The sequence below is a fragment of the Cetorhinus maximus genome, chromosome 9, assembly GCF_964194155.1.
Source record: "Cetorhinus maximus chromosome 9, sCetMax3.hap1.1, whole genome shotgun sequence".
Taxonomy (NCBI): domain Eukaryota; kingdom Metazoa; phylum Chordata; class Chondrichthyes; order Lamniformes; family Cetorhinidae; genus Cetorhinus; species Cetorhinus maximus.
In genome coordinates this window covers 92,348,145-92,368,114 of record NC_135887.1, presented here as the reverse complement: position 1 = coordinate 92,368,114, position 19,970 = coordinate 92,348,145, and the positions used below count along the sequence as shown (strand labels likewise).

At 42.9% G+C, this 19,970-nt stretch overlaps 1 protein-coding gene across 6 annotated transcripts in view; it reads right to left on the bottom strand.

Moving 5' to 3' along the window:
- eps8l2 (EPS8 signaling adaptor L2) overlaps positions 1–19,970 on the bottom strand; it is a 598,035-nt gene that overhangs the window by 24,364 nt on the left and 553,701 nt on the right. For 5 of the 6 annotated variants that reach the window (XM_078549092.1, XM_078549094.1, XM_078549091.1 and 2 more), the window contains 4 exons: positions 19,817–19,965; positions 11,954–12,140; positions 8,731–8,864; positions 2,173–2,284 (listed from right to left, as the gene is read on the bottom strand). In XM_078549092.1, coding sequence (XP_078405218.1) covers positions 2,173–2,284; positions 8,731–8,864; positions 11,954–12,140; positions 19,817–19,965 — 582 coding nt within the window. The remainder of the gene's footprint in view (positions 1–2,172; positions 2,285–8,730; positions 8,865–11,953; positions 12,141–19,816; positions 19,966–19,970) is intronic. The other variant, XM_078549095.1, reaches the window with a different exon arrangement.

Here is a 19,970-nt window from a genome sequence, read left to right as displayed (position 1 = left end):
TCATTCTCTCCACTGTCAACACACAGTGGCAGCAATGGGTACCATATACAAAATGCACTGTAGCTGCTCGCCAAGACTCCTACAGGTTTTCCCTTTATCTAGAACAAAGAAAAGTACAGCACAGGAACAGGCCCTTCAGCCCTCCAAGCTTGCATCGATCATATTGCCCATCAACTAAAATATTTTGCACTTCCGGGGTCCGTATCCCTCTATTCCCATCCTATTCATGTATTTGTCAAGCTGCCTCTTAAATACCACTATCGTACCTGCTTCCACCACCTCCTCTGGCAGCGAATTCCAGACACTCACTACACTCTGCGTAAAAAACTTGCCCCGCACATCTCCTCTATAGTTTTCTCCTCTCACCTTAAATCCATGTCCCCTAGTAATTGACTCTTCCACCCTGGGAAAAAGCTTCTGACTATCTACTCTGTCCATGCCACTCATAATTTTGTAAACTTCTATCAAGTCACCCCTCAATCTCTGTCGCTCTAGTGAGAACAATCTGAGTTTCTCCAACCTCTCCTCATAGCTAATAACCTCCAGACCAGGCAGCATCCTGGTAAACCTCCTCTGCACCCTCTCCAATGCCTCCATATCCTTCTGGTAATGTGGCGACCAGAATTGCACGCAATATTCCAAGTGTGGCCTAACCAAGGTTCTATACAGCTGCAGCATAACTTCCCAGCTTTTATACTCAATACCCCTTCCAATGAAGGCAATATGCCTTCCTGGCTACCTTATCCACCTGCGTTGCCACTTTCAGTGACCTGTGGACCTGTACACCCAGATCCCTCTGCCCGTCAATACACTTAAGTGTTCTGCCATTTACTGTATAATTCCTGCCTGTATTAGACCTTCCAAAATGCATTACCTCGCATTTGTCCAGATTAAACTTCATCTGCCATTTCTCCGCCCAAGTCTCCAACCGATCTATATTCCGTTGTATCCTTTGACAATCCTCTTCGTTATCTGCAACTCCTCCAACCTTAGTGTCGTCTGCAAACTTACTAATTAGCCCAGTTACATTTTCCTCCAAATCATTTATGTGTACTACAAACAGCAAAGGTTCCAGCACTGATCCCTGCGGAACTCCACTAGTCACAGCTGTCCATTCAGAAAAGCACCCTTCTACTGCTACCCTCTGTCTACTATGACCAAGCCAATTCTGTATCCATCTTGCCAGCTCACCTCTGATCCCGTGCGACTTTACCTTCTGTACCAGTCTGCCATGAGGGACCTTGTCAAAGGCCTTACTGAAATCCATGTATATAACATCCACTGCCCTTCCATCGTCGATCATCTTTGTCACTTCCTCGAAAAACTCCATCAAGTTAGTGAGACACGACCTCCCCTTCACAAAACCATGCTGCCTCTCACTAATACGCCCGTTTGCTTCCAAATAGTAGTAAATCTTGTCACGAAGAATCTTCTCCAATAATTTCCCTACCACTGATGTAAGGCTCACCGGCCTGTAATTTCCTGGATTATCCCTGCTACCCTTCTTAAACAATGGAACAACATTGGCCATTCTCCAGTCCTCTGGGACCTCACCCGTAGCCAGTGAGGATGCAAAGATTTCTGTCAAGGCCCCAGCAATCTCCTCCCTTGCCTCCCTCAGTACTCTGGGGTAGATCCCATCTGGCCCAGGGGACTTATCCACCTTAATATTCTTCAAGACGCCTAACATCGCTTCTTTTTTGATCTCAACATGATCCAGGCACGCCTAATACCTCCTCTCTTTTGATCTCAACATGATCTACCCTACTGGTTACACACTCAAAAATCTCTATTTGATTTGTCAAACATGATTTCATGTTCATAAAACTGTTAATGCTTCCTACACATATTCTGAAGGAGCAGGCTGGCATCTGCTGCCTGTGCAAGAACAGGGTCAGAGCTAAATATAAATTATTTACACACAAACAACAAATTAAAACAAAACATTCAGCAACCGTGGCATGATTTATAGTCCATAATCAAATCAAGGTAGACACAAGTTGGCCCCATGCACTACACACATTATGAATTGGCTTTTAGAAAAGTGGAACTGTACCGCAATGAGAACCAGATCCTTCTGCACATCTCTATTAGGTGGCAGGCATAATTAAATCTCACTTACACACACACAGGTACACACACTTAAGAAATAGAGAAAGAACAGTTTGTCACCTCCAATATCTCATCCTTTAGGACAGACAGTTCATTGGCGTTCCTTGCCACAAAGTCATAAACTATCTGAACATATTTTTTCTGTTGCTGGATTCCTTGAGCCTCGTAATTTCTATTAGGAAAGAAAGAACAATTAAAAGCAACACAAGCAGTAAGGACATGTAATTATTTCTCAAACAGGGAAAAAAAGACAAAAAGCCTGGAGATTTTTTTTTTCTGTGTTTGTGGGTGATGAGAAATTATGGGCAGAATCATCCCAGATTTGCACTAAGCGCGGTGGAGGGTGGGAAAAAGGACATTTTACCCACCGGCTGCAATGGCAGCTTTTCATGCCATATTGTCTGCTTCCTGCTTCATTAATTATGCAGCTACAAGAAACATGCCGTCTCGCTGGCGGGCGGCCTCTGAATTGCCTGCCACACCGTTACCTCACCATTTCCTCACTTTAGGTGCCATATCTAAACTGCAGCCACACACAGTTCTCAATGCTTACTGCCCAGGACTGCTCCAGTGACGACATGGTCTTGAAAGACCAGAAGAGTTCAGTGACCTGTCACTGGGATGCCTTTTGGAGGTCCACCTTGATGCCTTCTGCCCCTGTTCTGGTCGCAGGAGGTCCAACAAAGTCACCACTCAGCTTGGGAGGCGATGGCAGTGGTGGTCAATGCCAATGCTGCACGGAAGAGGTTGGCCATTCAGTGCAAAAAGAGGATGAATCATCTCACCCGTGCCGCCAGGATAGGGCAACCATTTCTGTACTATTAACTCACACTCATAAGGCCATCAGGCATTCACTGGTATCTCACTCACTGCCAGCTCGAGGGACATCACCACTCACTCTCTTACAGACACCCTCACATCTCCATCTGGCCTCATCTCCTCTGGAGACTGCCAACTCAGCCCGCACCATCTTGAGGTCACTTGCACAGATCAACATGTGCCCCCACACACATCCTGGTATACCCCCTTCCCCAGTACAGCTCTCACCCTGCAGCCTCTTCCCTTGTCTGAGGCCTCTTCTCTCCCCCTTCCTCAAACAAGCCCTAGCCCTGCAGCTGTTGAAAAGCCATCCCCACCTTATGGCTGATCTGGCAGGTAGAGAACTGCCCCTGAGCTCCCCTAAAATTGATGTGGTGCTGCCTGCGAAGCCTGGTGCTGATAACTGCGAGTGCTGCCTGAAGCAAGGTAGACAAACAAACCTCAAAGTCCCGAGTGAAGTGCAGCTCATCAGGTGCATGTTGCTATGTGCTGTTGTGAAACATGTTGGCGTGATTGCACGTTGACGTGCCTGGATGATCCAGCATGGGGGGGATGATTCCAGTGGGCAGGGATTATACTTATATGCAGATGTTTAAAGTGATGTTCCCGACGTCTGGCGGCAGAAACATGGCCCGGAATTGATGGGTGGAGCAGATGATCGCAAACTGGTTTAATGATGTCATGAAACCGATTTTTGGCTTCCCGCCATATTGTCTGTTCATGCCCGCCATGATGCCAACAGGGACATAAAATTCTGGTCTACATATTTGTTTTATCACTAGCCCCTGCCTATCTTCAGCAGCAGGGACAGATAGTGAACTACAGGGAAAAACTGGGCAGCACTATTCAAGTATTCTCCTATCTGCCCGCTAATCGCTTTCTGACACTTCCCTGTATCTGGATTTTGAGGCAAATTTTCATCAGGGCACATGGGCTACTGGCCATATGACTTGGTTGCCATTGGCATGACAACCGTCAAGCACAACTGCAAACAAGGAATATCGAGATCCACAAAATTAAATTTCCTGTTCTCAGCCCTGAATGTCTTAGTCTTCACCAGTGCAAATATCTTGGCAATCAATTAATGTTAGAGATGATCTAAATACCCATAGTGTAAGAGGCCTTTTCCCACAGAAAGTTTGAATTCAAATTTACTTTTATCATGCTGTTCCCTAATGCTCTATTTCAATTACTCCAATAAAATCCTGCACTGTTCACTTTTTGATCCTCAAAAAATGAAGACCATTTCTACCTTGTAAATGGGAATCTTATAAATTTGTTAGGTCTATTATAGAGAGTGAAATAAACAATCCAAATCCCTCAATGAAACTCCAGTCAGTAATTTACTGCTATATATATATATATATTATATGTATATATAATCTATCTGAATCCATACCTTGCAATCACTTCTGGTGATGTGCTATATTCCATATAATATTTTTAAAATCCAGATTTTAATGTTTATTGATGAGATAAGATCGTTTTTTTAAAATACTGGCATAAAATTAGAATGGTGCAGAATTTTCTGAAATGCCCCTCAACTAACTGTATTACTGAGAGAATGATGCCCTCCGTAAACACACCTTACCTATGTGTAACATCTTTGGGCTGATAATGATACATTGCTCCATTGATAACTTCTCAATTCCCAAAACAAAATTACAGCTTTACTATGTACTTTTTCATGAAAGTGGTGTCTTTCTGAAATTAATTCATCTGATAATAAGGATTTTTAAAAATTCATTTACGGGATGTGGGCTTCGCTGGCTAGGCCAGCATTTATTGCCCATCCCTAGTTGCCCTTGAGAAGGTGGTGGTGAGCTGCCTCCTTGAACCACTGGAGTCCATGTGGTGTAGGTATACTCACAGTGCTGTTGAGGAGGGAGTTCCAGGATTTTGACCCAGCAACAGTGAAGGAATGGCAATATATTTGTAAGTCAGGATGGTGAGTAGCTTGGAGGGGAACTTGCCGGTGGTGGTTTTCCCCATCTATCTGCTGCCCTTGTCCTTCTAGATGGTAGTGCTCGTGGGTTTGGAAGGTGCTGTCGAAGGAGCCTTGGTGAATCCCTGCATCTTGCAGATGGTACATACTGCTGCTATTGTGCTTCGGTGGTGGAAGGAGTGAATGTTTGTGGAAGGGGTGCCAATCAAGCGGCCTGCTTTGTCCTGGATGGTGTCAAGCTTCTCAAATGTTGTGGGAGCTGCATTCATCCAGGCAAGTGGGGAATATTCCATCACACTCCTGACTTGTGCCTTATAGATAGTGGAGAGGCTTTGGGGAGTCAGGAGGTGAGTTACTCATCACACGATTCCTAGCCTCTGACCTGCTCTTGTAGCCACAATATTTATATGGCTAGTCCAGTTCAGTTTCTGGTCAATGCTAACCACCAGGATTTTGATAGTGGGGGATTCAGTGATGATAATGCCATTGATCATCAAGGGGCAACATCTGGATTCTCAGTTCTTGGGGATGGTCATTGCCTGGCACTTGTCTGGCGCCAATGTTACTTGCCATTTATCAGCCCAAGCCTGGATATTGTCCAGGTCTTGCTGCATTTGGACATAGACTGCTTCAGTATCTGAGGAGTTGTGAAAGGTGCTGAACATTGTGCAATCATCAGCAAATATCTCCACTTCTGACCTTATGATGGCAGGAAGGTCATTGATGAAGCAGCTGAAGATGGTTGGGCCGAGGACATTACCCTGAGGAACTCCTACAGTGATGTCCTGGAACTGAGATGACTGACCTCCAACAACCACAACCATCTTCCTTTGTGCTAGGTATGACTACAACCAGCGGAAAATTTTTACCCCTGATTCCCATTTGCTAGGGCTCCTTGATGCCACACTCAGTTAAAGGCTGCCTTGATGTCAAGGGAAGTCACTCTCACCTCACTTCGGGAGTTCAACACTTTTGTCCATGCTTGAACCAAATCTGTAATGAGGTCAGGAGCTGAGTGGCCCTGGCGGAACCCAAACTGGGCGTCAATGAGCAGGTTAATGCTAAGCAAGTGCCGCTTGATAGCACTGTTGATGACCCCTTCCATTACTTTACTGATGAGCAAGAATTTGACAGCTATACATTTGGCTTTCTAATACTTAGGCCGACTAATCTTGCTGCAAACACAGGAATTGTAACATTGATATGTTATCACACTTATGATTCATCATACTCCTGTAGTTCATTTTGTCTAATAGCGAATACAGCACAGGTTATACAGCAGCCAACAAACAACTGTCTTACAACTGGTCTGAAGGTACTTGAAGCAAGCTTGTATCTGTGCCTACTAGCAGATTGGTGGGTGGGAGGGGCACTAGTACAGAAATGTACTGTCAAAAACTGCCCTTAGGAGAGTGGTGATTCCTTGCTGGGGTGCAGTTCAAAGTTGCCCTAGCAACTAACCCTCGGCTGTACGTTAGCTTAGGCAGTAAGATTTTACAAGATAATCCACCGTGTGCCAAATCCTGCCCCCACCATACTTTCACATTGATATAAATTCCAGCAAGAATCACAGGCCAGTGATTGGGAATCCAGATCAGTTTTCCTTTCCTTATCCTAAAGGCACTGAGGCCAATTGAAACCAACCCTAGTTGAGTTCAACCAGCTTAGCACAAATCTCTTGATCCATATGGCTTATTATTACACAGAAAAATATTAGAGACCTGTTCAACTTCTCAAACTGGCATAAAATACATTAATTTAAAGCTACATTTACAGCAACATGCTGTATTGGTTAATGTTTCATTATCTGATCAGTGTAACTAATTACAGGGCTGTGGAAAACTGATTTGTGAAGCAAGGCAGCACCAGCATGCAAAGCACCATTAAATAAATGCAGCTACATGAATGAAATCCAACCACCATTAGAAATTCGGAAAATTATAATCCCTTTCACTTTAATAAAACACAAAGGCTAAATTGTACCTTGGCCTCTGCAGGATCCAAAATTAATATGGGACAGCTAAGGCTCCTGACTTCAGTCTGTATAATAATATACAGATGGAATCCCTGCTTTTTTTAGAAATACTTTTTTGTTGGAGATAAGGCAGCTTCATTACAGGGCTATTGTTTTCCTTTTTATCATCCTCCACTGAATGACATCATAAATTAACTGTCACTAAGAGGGTGGCTAACCTGTCTCTAGAACTCTGCCGATGCTGCTCGACAACATCTGCACAAGAGTTGTGATGGGAGAATTACCCTCTGACTTAACCTCCTGTTGAGAAGCACTTACTCTGCACTTCCCCACTGAAATCAATAATTGCAGCTGTTGAGGACGGGTGTCAAATGGCACCTCATTGCAGGAGCTGGTGCCCCAATGTATCACCATATAATTTCAGAGTTCTTCTCTGAAGCATAGACTGCTGCTGTAGTCGAAGCTGTTTCCCAATGTCCGTTTTAAATATTCTTAAATTGAAGTCTACGTACTATGTATTCCTTTCCTAGGCTTTGGTGGTTGCAGCAGTTGAAAAGACGAATTTCACCCTACCCACGTTGCAGAAATCGTTATTTACCCACTCTGAAGCCACTGGGAGCTGGCAGTTGCTGATTTTAACCTGTTCTACTAGGCAGGTGATAAGGATATCTGCCCAAAGCCAGTAGGGTCCTCTTTTACATCTGCACGTTGGGTCCATGACATCCTTGGATTCCGGTATAATTTTGGTGACCTGAGCAGGAAGATTCAGTGGCTTTCTTGCCAGGTGAAAATGGCAGGAAAAGGAATTAGGGCAATTGGCTTAAACAGAGCCATGCCTTCTCTTGCTGAAGACTGCCACCAACCACCCCCAATGTTGGGGTGTGAAAGCCCTCCAGGACACCCTGGAGGCCAATCCTACTATCTAGCCACCAGCAGTGGACAGCCTTTGGACCATATGGGGCGGAATTTTACAGCCCCTCCTGCCGGCAGGATTTTCTGGCCCCGCCAAACTCAATGGGCTTTTGAATGACTTGCCGCATTTGATGGCCCCGCCCCCACTGCGACGGCCTGTGAACTTCCGCCCATAATTTTACATTAGTTGCTACCAGTGACAAGTCAGACAACTTTTGCTTTCAAATTTATCCCGGGAGTTAAAATATTCATTTAAATTTCTAGATCCATGGTGATTTTCTAGCTCATACACTGTCCACCTGCCCAAAACTGGCCTGGAGTTAAAAATCAGGCCTTATCTTCCTCTTTGCATTGAAGTATCTTCTTTTTTTCAGCTGCTCCACACAACAACAATATTTGTATAGCACCTTTATGTAATAAAGTATTCTAAGCTGTTTCACAGGTACATTATAAAACAAAATATGGCACTGAAACACATAAGGACATATTAGTTTAGATGACTAAAAGCTTGGTCAAAGAGGTAAATTTTAAAGAGTGTCTTAAAGGAGGAAAGCAAGTTAGAGAGGTGGAGATGTGTAGGAGGGGTATTCCAGAGCTTACAGCCAAGGCAACTGAAGGCCTGGCCACCAATAGTGAAGTGATTAAAATCAGGGATGCTCAAGATGCCAGAATTAGAGGTCACAGTCATGAAGCTCCTACAATTTTAAGGAAACTGGAGACAAAATCTCCAGCTCTTCATGATGAAAAAAAAATACAGGAAGAGAGGAATACCAAGGCTCCAAACTGGAAAGCTGCAAACAAGGGTAATTTAATTGAGAAATCTGTTAGTTTTATGGATCGCAGAGCCTCCACTTACTGACCCTTTGGAGAATATTAATGTAGAGAAGTTGTCCATACAGTTCTACCAACAGGAGGGAAAGAGAATGCACATTGTACCAGTTCTCCACAGCATGCTAATACCAGTTACCTATCTATATGCCGACTAACACTCTGCTTAAAAGCATCCACTGCGGTATTTTGGTCAGCAATCTGGCCTTTCTTGAATGATGTATTACAGTATGCATACCCATTGGGAGGAGGGAAGCAGGGTTTCGATGAGTGCTGAAAGACAAAAAAAGGTTATGGTAAAGACGACTTTATATGGGTCTGGATACAATATGAAGATTGTATTTGGATCTAAGTACAGTGTGAAGACTAAATATAGGTTTGGATACTTTATGAAGACCAAATTTGGGTCTAGAAACATTGAAGACAATTCAGTTTTGGACTAGATAGTGTTGTTTTTGAGTCTAAAACTGAAATAACACACCAAAAGTCTTTTTTATGAAAAAGAATTCCACTTGTTTTGGTCTTAAGGTATGGAGACAGTAGTTATTGGGGTTAGTAACATTTTTAATGAATGTTCAATATCAGAAAAGGAAATCTTGACATCCAAGCTACGATTACACTCCACAGTCCTGTTCTGGCTTCTGGCATGAGGTGACAAGTGCATGACCAGCACAGGCCTTAGAGAAGAGAAGGTTAAGAGGAGATTTGTTAGAGACGTCCAAAATCATAAGGGGTCTGGACAAAGTAGATAGAGCAAAGTTGTTCCCATTGGCGGAAGGACACTTACTTAAGGTGAATGGCAAAAGGACCAAAGACAACATGAGGAAATGCCTTTATACACAGTGAGCGGTCAGAGAATCTGGAATGCACTACCTGAGAGCGTGATGGAGGCAGATTCAATCATGGCTTTTAAAAGATAATTATCTGAGGAGAAAAAAAATTGCAGGGCTATAGGGAAAGGGCGGGGAGTGGGGGTGGGGGGTGGGATTAGCTGAGTTGGTGTTGCAAAGAGCCAGCACGGGCACAAAGGAATGAAGGCCCCTTTCTGTGCTGTAACCTTTTTATGATTCTAATGAATAAAGTCAGTTTTGTCTTAGTTGATAGGACTCTGGGCTCAAATTCCACTGGAGACATTCAGTCAGTCATCATTTCTGGAGAGAACAGGTTAGTCAGCCTTTCAGACATGCCTCTTATCAGAACTGCAAGATTACAATTGAACAAATACTTAAATAGGCTCAAGAGTAGGGTGGGGCAAAAGAAAAAGAGTAAGTGTCAGTGCCATGCCCTATAATCCAATGTTAATCTGATACATCTGATGTCTGATACATCTAACAAATAAATTAAAGACTGAATGAAACAGGATTTGAACATACAAAGCACTGTGAGGCAGGCCAAGAGATGAGAAGAAAGATTAGAAGCTTATGGAACAGATCTGAAACTAAAACAGCAGAAGCTGCCATATTAGTACAGGGTCTGATGACACAATCGGGAGGAAAGCAGATGTCACGACATCTGGGATGCCAACTTGCCTATTCACTCCATGAATGCTGACTGACTGCAGTGCACTTCCGGCATTTTCTGTGTTTGTTCCCGATTTCCAGCATTTGCAGTTTTTTTTAAATTTACAAATCAAAAGAGGTGGTTTTGTTACAGTTTCCTCAAATCCCATCTGGAGCACACATGCAATTCTGCTCATTTAATCATAGGAAGGATTTAAATATCCTTGAGAGGGTATACTGCAGGCAAGTAATGAAAATAATTCCAGGTATCAGGAATTGAAATTATGAAAGCTTGAAGGAAAATTGGTGGAGTAAATATCTATTTGCCTTAGCAGCCGTTCTCAGAAGCAAATTGGCAACAATTCTGGTGTAACATTTTCATTTTCCACACTATTCATCCTTATGGGCCCAGATTTTGTGATTGAGGTAATAGTGAGGCTATCAGCACTCACCTTTATCATGAAGTAAATCAGACAGCAACTTGAGACATTCACACATGTGCGGTTAAATGTGGAAGTTGCTGTCCAAGTTGCCCTACTCCTCTATAAGCTTTGCCAAACCTGTACCTCACCGAGAGATTTGACATTAAAATACATGAAAGATGTGATCTAGCAGTACTTTACAACTAAGCATGCCTGAAAAAGATAGGTGCATTCAGGTGTAACTGAATTTGTAACAGTGTAATAAGCCTTAATTACTGTCAAGCAACCTCTCCAGCGCTGAAAAAATAATTTTATATGTATGGAGCCTCATTTCTTCATATTTTATTTATTGTTGGAAATTTAAAAAATTACCTTTACTTTTTTTTCTACCTCCTCCATCTCTATTTTAATCTTATTTTTCTTCCCCTCTCTTTATTTCATGCGCATGATTTTACATTTATTTAAATATTATAATTTATACTTCCTGGTTGAGACTCTTGAAGATGATTCAATCTGATTGTTTGAAAATCCATACTGCTTGCCCTGTTCACACAACAACAACTTATATTTATATAACGCCTCTTATGAAATGAAATGTCCCAATGTGCTTCACTGGAGCATTATAAAATAAAGTATAACACTGAGCCACATAAGGATGTATTCAGTCAAATAACCAAAAGCTTGGGCAAAGAAGTAGGTTTATAAGGAGTGTCTTAAAGGAAAAAAGCACGGCAGAGGCAGAGAGGCGTAGGGAGCGTACTCCATAGGTTAGGTCCAAGGCAGCTGAAGGCAAAGCCACCAATGATAGAGCAATAAAATTGGGAATGTGCAAGAGGCTAGAATTAGAGGATCACAGATATCTCGGGGGATTGTGAGGTTGGAGGAGCTTGCAGAGATAGGGAGGAAAGAGGCCATGGAGGAATTTGAAAACAAGGATGAGAATTTTAAAATCAAGACCATTGCTTGACTTTGAGCTAATGTAGGTCAGTGTGCACAGGTTTCAGCAAACACACAGGGCACAGATCCCCTGTCATGGGCATCACATTGCAAAGGATCTCTAAACACTGCAAGGTGCCACTCAAAAGCCCTTGAAAAGTCTATGATTCTCTGCTGATCATGTCTTCCAAGTTATGGTTTCTCAGAGCGACATTACCAATTCAATACTAAATGGGCAGATTCAACCTGTGAACTTTGAGTTCAATTTCTTCTGATGAGGTCAAGTCCAAACTCTTATGTAAAGACTTTTATTCCACCAGTCAGGACTGGAATCAAATCTAGAACCCCGAAGTCAAACAATACTGTACTTAATATTTGATTCAGGCATTACAATAGAATCTTTATTTTTTTTTAAAAGGAAAATCCATCTGGTAATGTAGAGTGCTAGTAACAATGCAAAATGTCACATCATACACAAAGAAATTAACCATGAAGATCACCTTACCTCCTCAGATTGTTGCTTCATCTCCTCCTGTCTGCGTTGTGTATCTGGTGCAGTTGCGATGGAATCTGCCATTTGGTGTGGGTCCAGTTCCCAGGGAACACCTCGAAAATTGTCGAGAGGTGGCTCCCAGCCATTTCTAAACTTCGGCACATATGAGTGAACAAAGTAGTCCTTTGGCCAATCAGCCCTGAAGGAAAAGGGAATGTAATTCGTAACTGTTAATTCCTAAGCAGGTAACTCACTTTCTTTTGAATATTAATTTTTTTCAACTGTTTTCCTTCTTATATCTGCATTAATGGAAGTAACTGGTGCCAATGACAGGTATAGCACTATCAGGGCAAAAAGGTGACAGCTCTCTTGCATCCATTATCTTGACACTGTACATAGACAGAAAAACTTGCATTCACACCCTCAGGTTGTCACGAAGTCCTGCATGGCCAATGAATTATCTGTGATGTCATTTTGTTGATGGACTGTTATTTTGTAAGCAAAGATGGCAGCCAATTTATAAAAAGTAAGATCCTACAAACGGTGCTCCTGAAATGAGGCTTGAACCCTCATTCTCCTGACTCAGAAGTGACAGTGCTGCCTTTTAGATAAGCTGACACTTAACATATAGGTTTATACTAAGAATTCCTCCCCAAAGTGCACTTTCTATCAGGTCAAACTCATGGGGGTGAAAACTGAGATTTGTTCCCACGTTTTCTGATGCTATCTGAATCTTTTCATGAATCTGTTTCTATATAACCATCCTCATCTATCCATCAGCAGCTACATTGTGTGATTTGCTAATTGTAGCCATATGGCATAGCTCATAGACAAAAAAATCTCACCCTTCCAGTAACTGTCTCTGCTTGGATCTCATTTTTGCTCTGTCTTTCTTAGTTGTCCACCCTATTGTACTCTGTATGTACACATTCCGTATGTCTCATTTTTTTTAATTCTCTCTGTATTCCTTGCTTGCCTCTGACTTTTTTCCCCATTCTTTCACCCTGTTTATATAAGTTCCTCCTTGAATTTATAGAAATAAACTATTTCTATCATTTGGGGAGCTTAGGACCAAGGGCTATACTCAAAAATTAGGGTCAAATCTTTCAGGAGTGAAACACAAAGGGTACTAAAAGTTTGGAAGTTTGTTCCGCAAATAGCCATTGTTCATCCTTCACATGCTTTCTCTCTATATGTGCATCTTTTTTTGTAAAATACTGGGCAAACGCAAATTCTGTTATTCACAAAGGATTTTGATGAATCAGGGGCATCAGAAAATAGGTGGAAATGTCGTTTCCACACACAAGGGGCAGAATTTTATATTTGACGTGCGGGTGCGTGCCCGACATGTCGGAAAGTAAAATGACGCGAAATGATGTCGGGCATGTGTCCCAACGTCATCACGAAGCCACGCGATATTTCGTTTGGCGGTTGCGCGCTGGAGTCGGCTGTGGACACACCGATAATTGAAAGGCCTATTAAGGCCATTAACTAGGTAATTAACCTTAATTTTACGCTGCCCGTCCAACCTTACAGTGAAAAGACCAAGTGGCCTTTACGTTTTTTAGGAAACCTCATCCATAAGCAGGATGAGGTTTCCTAAATTAAATAAAAACTTTCATTTGAAATTAAAAACATGTCCCGTCTCATGTGACACATGAGGGGACATGTTTCATTGAATTTTTAATGTATTTATTAATTTTTTAAAAAGACACTTCAATTTCCCTGAGGCAGCTCTGTGCCTCAGGGGAACTAAAGCATTCTATTGTGTGCATGCACTAACTGCGCGCTAGGCCCTGCTCTCCCTCCTCCCTCCACTCACACAGGTAGTGCTCAGCGCTGCCTCTCGCGATCCATGCAGGGCAGGCCATAATTAGCCCACCCGCGTGTAATCGCGGTGTGAAGTCAATTGCGGGCGACGGTCGGCTCCCTGACCGCTCCCGCCGAGCCCGCCCGACAAATGGAAAATCCTGGCCAAGGCTTTAGTCTCACAGTAAACCTCTGGGGTAGGTTGTGCGGAAGCGGGCGTGTTCCCAATCGGCGCCCTCAGTCACATGAGCTGGGACATGTCAATTTCTTTTATTTAAACATTTTATAAAAATTTTAATACCCTCATGAAAACTTATCCTGCCCATGGATGAGGTTTCATGTTTCTTCAGAAGCCCGCCTGGGCTCCCGGCCTGCCCACCAACCTTAAGGTTGGAGGGGCAGGTCCATTAATCATGTTAATTACTTTTTTAAAGGCCTTAATAGGCCTTTGACGGTTCGGCAGGCACGCAGCTGAGTCGGCTGCACGCCCGCCGAACTGAAAATCTAAATGACGCGGGGTGACGTCAGGACGTACGCCCGACATCACCCTGCATCATTTCACATGTCGGTGAGCAGGCCCTCCCTCCCGGCTTGCCAAACAGAAGATTCTGCCCCCGGAAAAGTGAACATGAGAATAGGTGTTGCAATACAGGCACTGCTCTGTAGGGGGTACTATCACATTAAGGTTTACATATTGGTAAGCACAAAAAAGAAACGTGAATGCTAGAAATCTAAAATTAAAAAATCAGGAAATATTGGAAATACACAGGAGATTGATCTACATGTAACTGAGAAAGACAGGTTCATATTTCAGTTCTGATAATGGGTCACATCTGAATCATTAAGATGTCTTTTTTTCTTTACTATTATATATTAGGTTCCTGTTATTACTGCACTAGATGTGCAGTGATGTAAGAATGTCCTTGAGTTTGCATGTATAAGCTGGTGAATCAATATAATATCACTGGTTTTAAATGAAACCACAGGGAGGGCTTCACATTATACATTGTATATAGGTTCACTAATCGATTATCACCTATTTATCACATTCATAAAAATGTAAAATTGGAAAACACGTTAATTTATAAAATATTGAATTCTCCCTATCTCATCTGAAGCCACTATTTCTTGCTGGTCATTGCTATTTGCCCACGCCCCAAGAATTAAAAAATGACTAACTGAAGTTACTCACAGTATACTTTTCAAATAAATGCGAATTGTTTTGAAACAATTGGTGGTGTTCCCTGATGGCTGAGTAGTTAAAACCAATTGACCTGTGCAGAACAGAATCACACAGATCCAACTGATCCCAAGTTCAATCCACAATACGGCCTAGATTTTGGTGGAGTCAAGCCGAGTCGGGAGGCCTTTAAAAAAGACGGATGGGAACTGATTCCGAGATTCCCGTGTGATTCCAGTTTCCGGCAATTTTTGCTAGTGTGGGATAAGGATGCGGGTAGCCAACATGCACACAACATTCATGCCCTTGCAGGCTCCATTGTGGGAGTGGGAATGTCAATGCCCCATTCCACAATTCTGATGATGCCGTGCCCATTTTGTTAGTGTACGTGGTTCACAGTACCTCAGAGGAGTTGTGAATCATGAAGAAACCCTAAAATCAAGTTGGGAACCGAGGAAAAAAAGACTACCATTCAGTGTTCCCTTTGAAAAATATTGCCCCTTTGTCTTCTCGCAAAGCTGGCTATCAATCACAGCCATTCACAGTATCCATGACAAAAGGCTTTAATCCACTTCACACCATTTAATCCTCTGTAAATAAACACACAGGCATTGAAAAACTTCTTCAAAGAACGATCAGGTTATTACAAGGTAATAAAGATGTCAATCAAGCAAAGCTAGCACTCCCCGTTAAAACTATATCAATTAATAGACTTTTCCCTGTAGGTTGTAAAGCTTTTACAATGCCAGAGTGTTTATTTACTGAGGATTAAGAGGTGTGAAGTGGTTTAAAACTTATTGTAATTGGGATTATGACTAGCTGTGATTGACTGCCAATTTTATGTGGTTGTAAGATGAGCACTTTTTTTAAAAAGGAGATTTGCAAAACGTCTTTGCATATGTTGTCAGTTTCAAGGGCATCTTAAAGACTTGCCCGACCTGCCATTGGTTCATTTATTCATAATATAATGGACACTGGAAGAGTAGTTATGGAGGATGCATGGGGGGCATAGAAGGGCCATGCAGCAAAAAAAGGGTCAAGGGGCAAAAAATTGTTGGCTTTAAAAAAAAATCTGATCTGAAATCCGCCATTTTAAACAAGTCAGACCCATAATTTGCCATCAGCAACCAACGGGAAAGAAATGCCAACTCCTATCATCATGAGGCATTGCCATGCAGTGGCATCACATCTAGCGCAGTGCTGCCCAATCAAATTCAATCCTTCTTAAACTGAAAAAAAAAAGCCAGGAGAACTCTGATTTGCTGGGATTTTGGCAGGCTGCGATGGGATTGGTGGGGTTTGAATTTCATTGAGTGATAGGACCCAAGTAGCAAGTGTTAGTCCAACTGTGATGGACACGAGCCGGGGTTCAGAACATTTCACTTCTGATCAAGTCAGTGATTTGTTTTTAAGATTTAGGGCAAAAGTTCTCACATTTTTTCTATTAATGGCTATGACTGGAATTTAAACAGCAGAGCTTGTTGCTCGAGTGTATTCACACAGCAAGAGTTTGAGTTCCTAATGTGGAGGCAGTGAATCTCCACATTAACTTGCTCCCTAAGCCTGTCCCTGGGTTTGTGGGACTTACTTCCTCTTAGAACCCTCTCATTCCTTGCCACCAACTTTCAGTGATGTCACTTCCGCCAACATCTCCCGAAATTGGGGGAGTGGGGAGGAGTGGGGGGGTGCGGGCACCAGGCTCAAGGCTCACCCAGGGCAGCAAATACCCTTGCGCTGGCCTTGAATGACCTCTGGGCAAACTACAGCTGGCGTAAGGTTTTGGTGGGTGTTGCAGGGACTGGGAGTTTAGAAATGAACTAGTGCCCATGAAGCTATCAGCTGCTCCAGGAGGGGAGCAAAGAAAACTGGGGGAAATGCAACATCACTGGTAGAGAGAGCTCTTATACATGTTGTGGGGGCCAAAAATCCATAGCCATTCCTTTGGCCTCTCACTGTAACTTCGGGAGGAGTCCACTTCAATGGCTGGGAATTAGACTGAGGTCCAATACACCTAATTTATTGCCAAGGCTTACTGGATGGCTTCTCAGAGTTGGAACCTCCATTCAGTTTTTATAAGGCCATTGACCAGGGAGGTGGCTCTGTGGGCAGAATCTCTTAACATTAGAGTTTCTGCATCACAGGCTAACTTAAGGACCCAACTTATGGTTGATGTGGGTAGGCCTAATGTGACACACAAGCAACTGGTGGCCACCTTGTGGCTGTGAGGTCCAACATGCTCCCATGACAGATTAGTGGCCTGTACTCCATAAATCTGGTCCAAGTGTCCCTCTATATGTTACCTTTTGTATGGATTTTCCATGCCTTGATCTGGCTTCAGCAACATACCCCGACCCCTCCACATCTTCCACCTCATTCCCAACCCAGGAGTCTTTCCAGGAATCTTTGGCCAAAATAATCAGCAAGTAAGTTTAGTGGAGGGCTCCACGGCCACACCTATTAGAGAGATTTAAGATGACCTCACACTGGAAAGACTTTCCCAGTTTGTCAAATCCATACATATTGTGAGGCCTTCCTCATAACCTGAAAACTATAGCAGATTCAGCAGCAACATCTCTGAGGTAGGTTTATTTCAGCATTTACAGGAGCAACATGTAAAATAACATGGGGGCAATATGTAAAAAAAATTACAGCAAGCTGTCATTCAGAAATTTTGCTTGCACCAATCAATTTAATTTATAGTTAAATGAGAGAGGCCTGTGCAAACTGTCTTATTGTTTTACAGGAGCCCATAATTTATTGTAAGGGGAGGCATTTGAAGAATGTCAATTTCTAACCCAGCCAACATTCTTTGGAAAAAAACAGAACCAGCACTGAACTTCAATCCCAGTAATCAGAACCTCTGTTAAATATTTATGAATAATATGTCAAAATGGTGGAGCTCCTGCAGTAAGCTGCACATCATGTTATACCCCTAGTCACACACCAATTCTCAACTTGTATTAAGCCACAATTTTCCAAACTGGGGTCTTTGGACTCTGGTGTCTTCAGATCCTGGTGTAGGCTACAAGAAACATTTTTTTTCGAATGATAGACCTAGCAGATAGCTGGTGCTACCTCTTAGAAGTTGTATGAGTCAATTTTTGCAGGGGTTCCCAGACATTAGTATCTGCAAATGATGTGACAGTTAAGATTTTCTGCAAGTATGTTAATTTTTCAAGGGGCCTGTTAAGTTTCACTATGCGATCGCTTTGCTTGCGAATTGGTTACACGTTTATCTGTCGGCAGGTGGGCCGATTTCAATATACTGCAGATGCAGAGACCAATGCGAAATGGAGCACATGCCATTTATTTACACAAACAACAAACAACATGATGTGTGCTTCCACAATCAGACTCTACTCTAGACTAACATTAACATGATAGCCCACGCTACGCAGCTATTGGGTCTAGCAGTCACGTGGTCAATCTGCTCACATTCTCTTAAAGGTGCATTATGCCTCAGATTACCACAGGGCCACTACACACAAAAAAAAACCATGCACCTATTCTGAAGATACTGCAATATTGCATCCAGTTCTGGGCACCATACTGTAGGAAAGATGTGAAGGCATTAGAGAGAGCGCAGGGATCGAGAACAAGAGGGCATGGATTTAAGGTAACTGGCAAAAGAAGCAATGGAGATATGAGGAAAAACTTTTTCACGCTGTGAGTAATTAAGATCTGGAAAGCACTGCCTGAGTGTGTGGTGGAGGCAAGATCAACTGAGGCATTCAAGAGGGGTTGAAGGGTCATGAGGACTCGAAACGTCAACTGTGCTCTTCTCCACTGATGCTGCCAGACCTGCTGAGTTTTTCCAGGTATTTCTGTTTCTGTTTTTGTTCATTCAAGAGGGAATTGGGTTACGATTTGAAAAGGAAGAATGTGCAGGATTATGGAGAAAAGGTGGGGAGTGGCATTGGGTGCATTGCTTATTTGGAGAGCTGGTGCAGACAGGCTGAATGGCCTCTAACAATTCTAAGATTCTGTGATACATTTGAGTGTTGCCTGTTACTTTGGTCTGTGTACATCAATCAACCAGATGTTGTGAGGATCCCAGCTAGGATCAGAAATGGAGATTGTGTTGAAGCACAAGGCGGAAGGGAATCAGATACCAGAGGGGAACTATTGACATTCTGATTGATGGGAAAGGAATGGGGGGAGCAGTTAAAATAAAAGGTCTCTCATTTCTCACTCCCATTCCCACTGCTTGTATTAGCACACGTAGAACTCTGATAGCATTTTATTCCATCCTGAGTAAAATGGGTGAATCCATTGGGAATGAAAAGTGCTCTCCCAGGCTCCACAAAGTCTGGGCCTGCACAAGCAGCCCCAGCCAAGCAGTTTACTGGCAGGTTACAAATGACGCCCTTCTCCAGCCAGGAGTTAAAGTTGTCCCTTAGGCATCTCATTCCCCTTCTCTGACTTGAATGATCCCACCTGTTGGTAGAGCAATTTTGGCAGCTGTCATGGAAACCTCTTAACACCGGATACATCCACCTCCTACCTGTAAGAGGGCATGTAGCTGTGAGTGCAATGTCAACAATAAAAATACACCGCCATTAAACATCAGCAAATTACTGAGAAATTCATTTACATATGGAATTGTGCAGCTTGCATGTGTCTCTACGTTTTTAATTACTGCAGACTGAGGATGCCAACATTTGAGAGCAGGATAAGCCGTGTAGGTGATACCAGAGGGGCCAGTACTCATTCATCAGGCACTGAAGAGGAATCCAGCAGCTTTGCAACTGAATCTCTCAATTACTGTACAATCAGATCATCTCCTGAACAGCCAGCATTGATTCTGCATGGTTAAAAGCACAATACAATCATTCCCTCAATTTTGCAATTGGCATGTTGCAGAAAATAGGGTCCGTCTTTCTCACCTGGACCTGGTCCATGCCTCTCCCAGTGACTCCCATAGCATCATCTCTTTCGGAGTGAGGTGGCCCCTTAAAAAATCCGTTGCATCTTTGGAAAGTAGAGGGCTTATGATGGTCTTGGGTATTTCTGGACCTCCGACGGCCTGAACCACCTGTC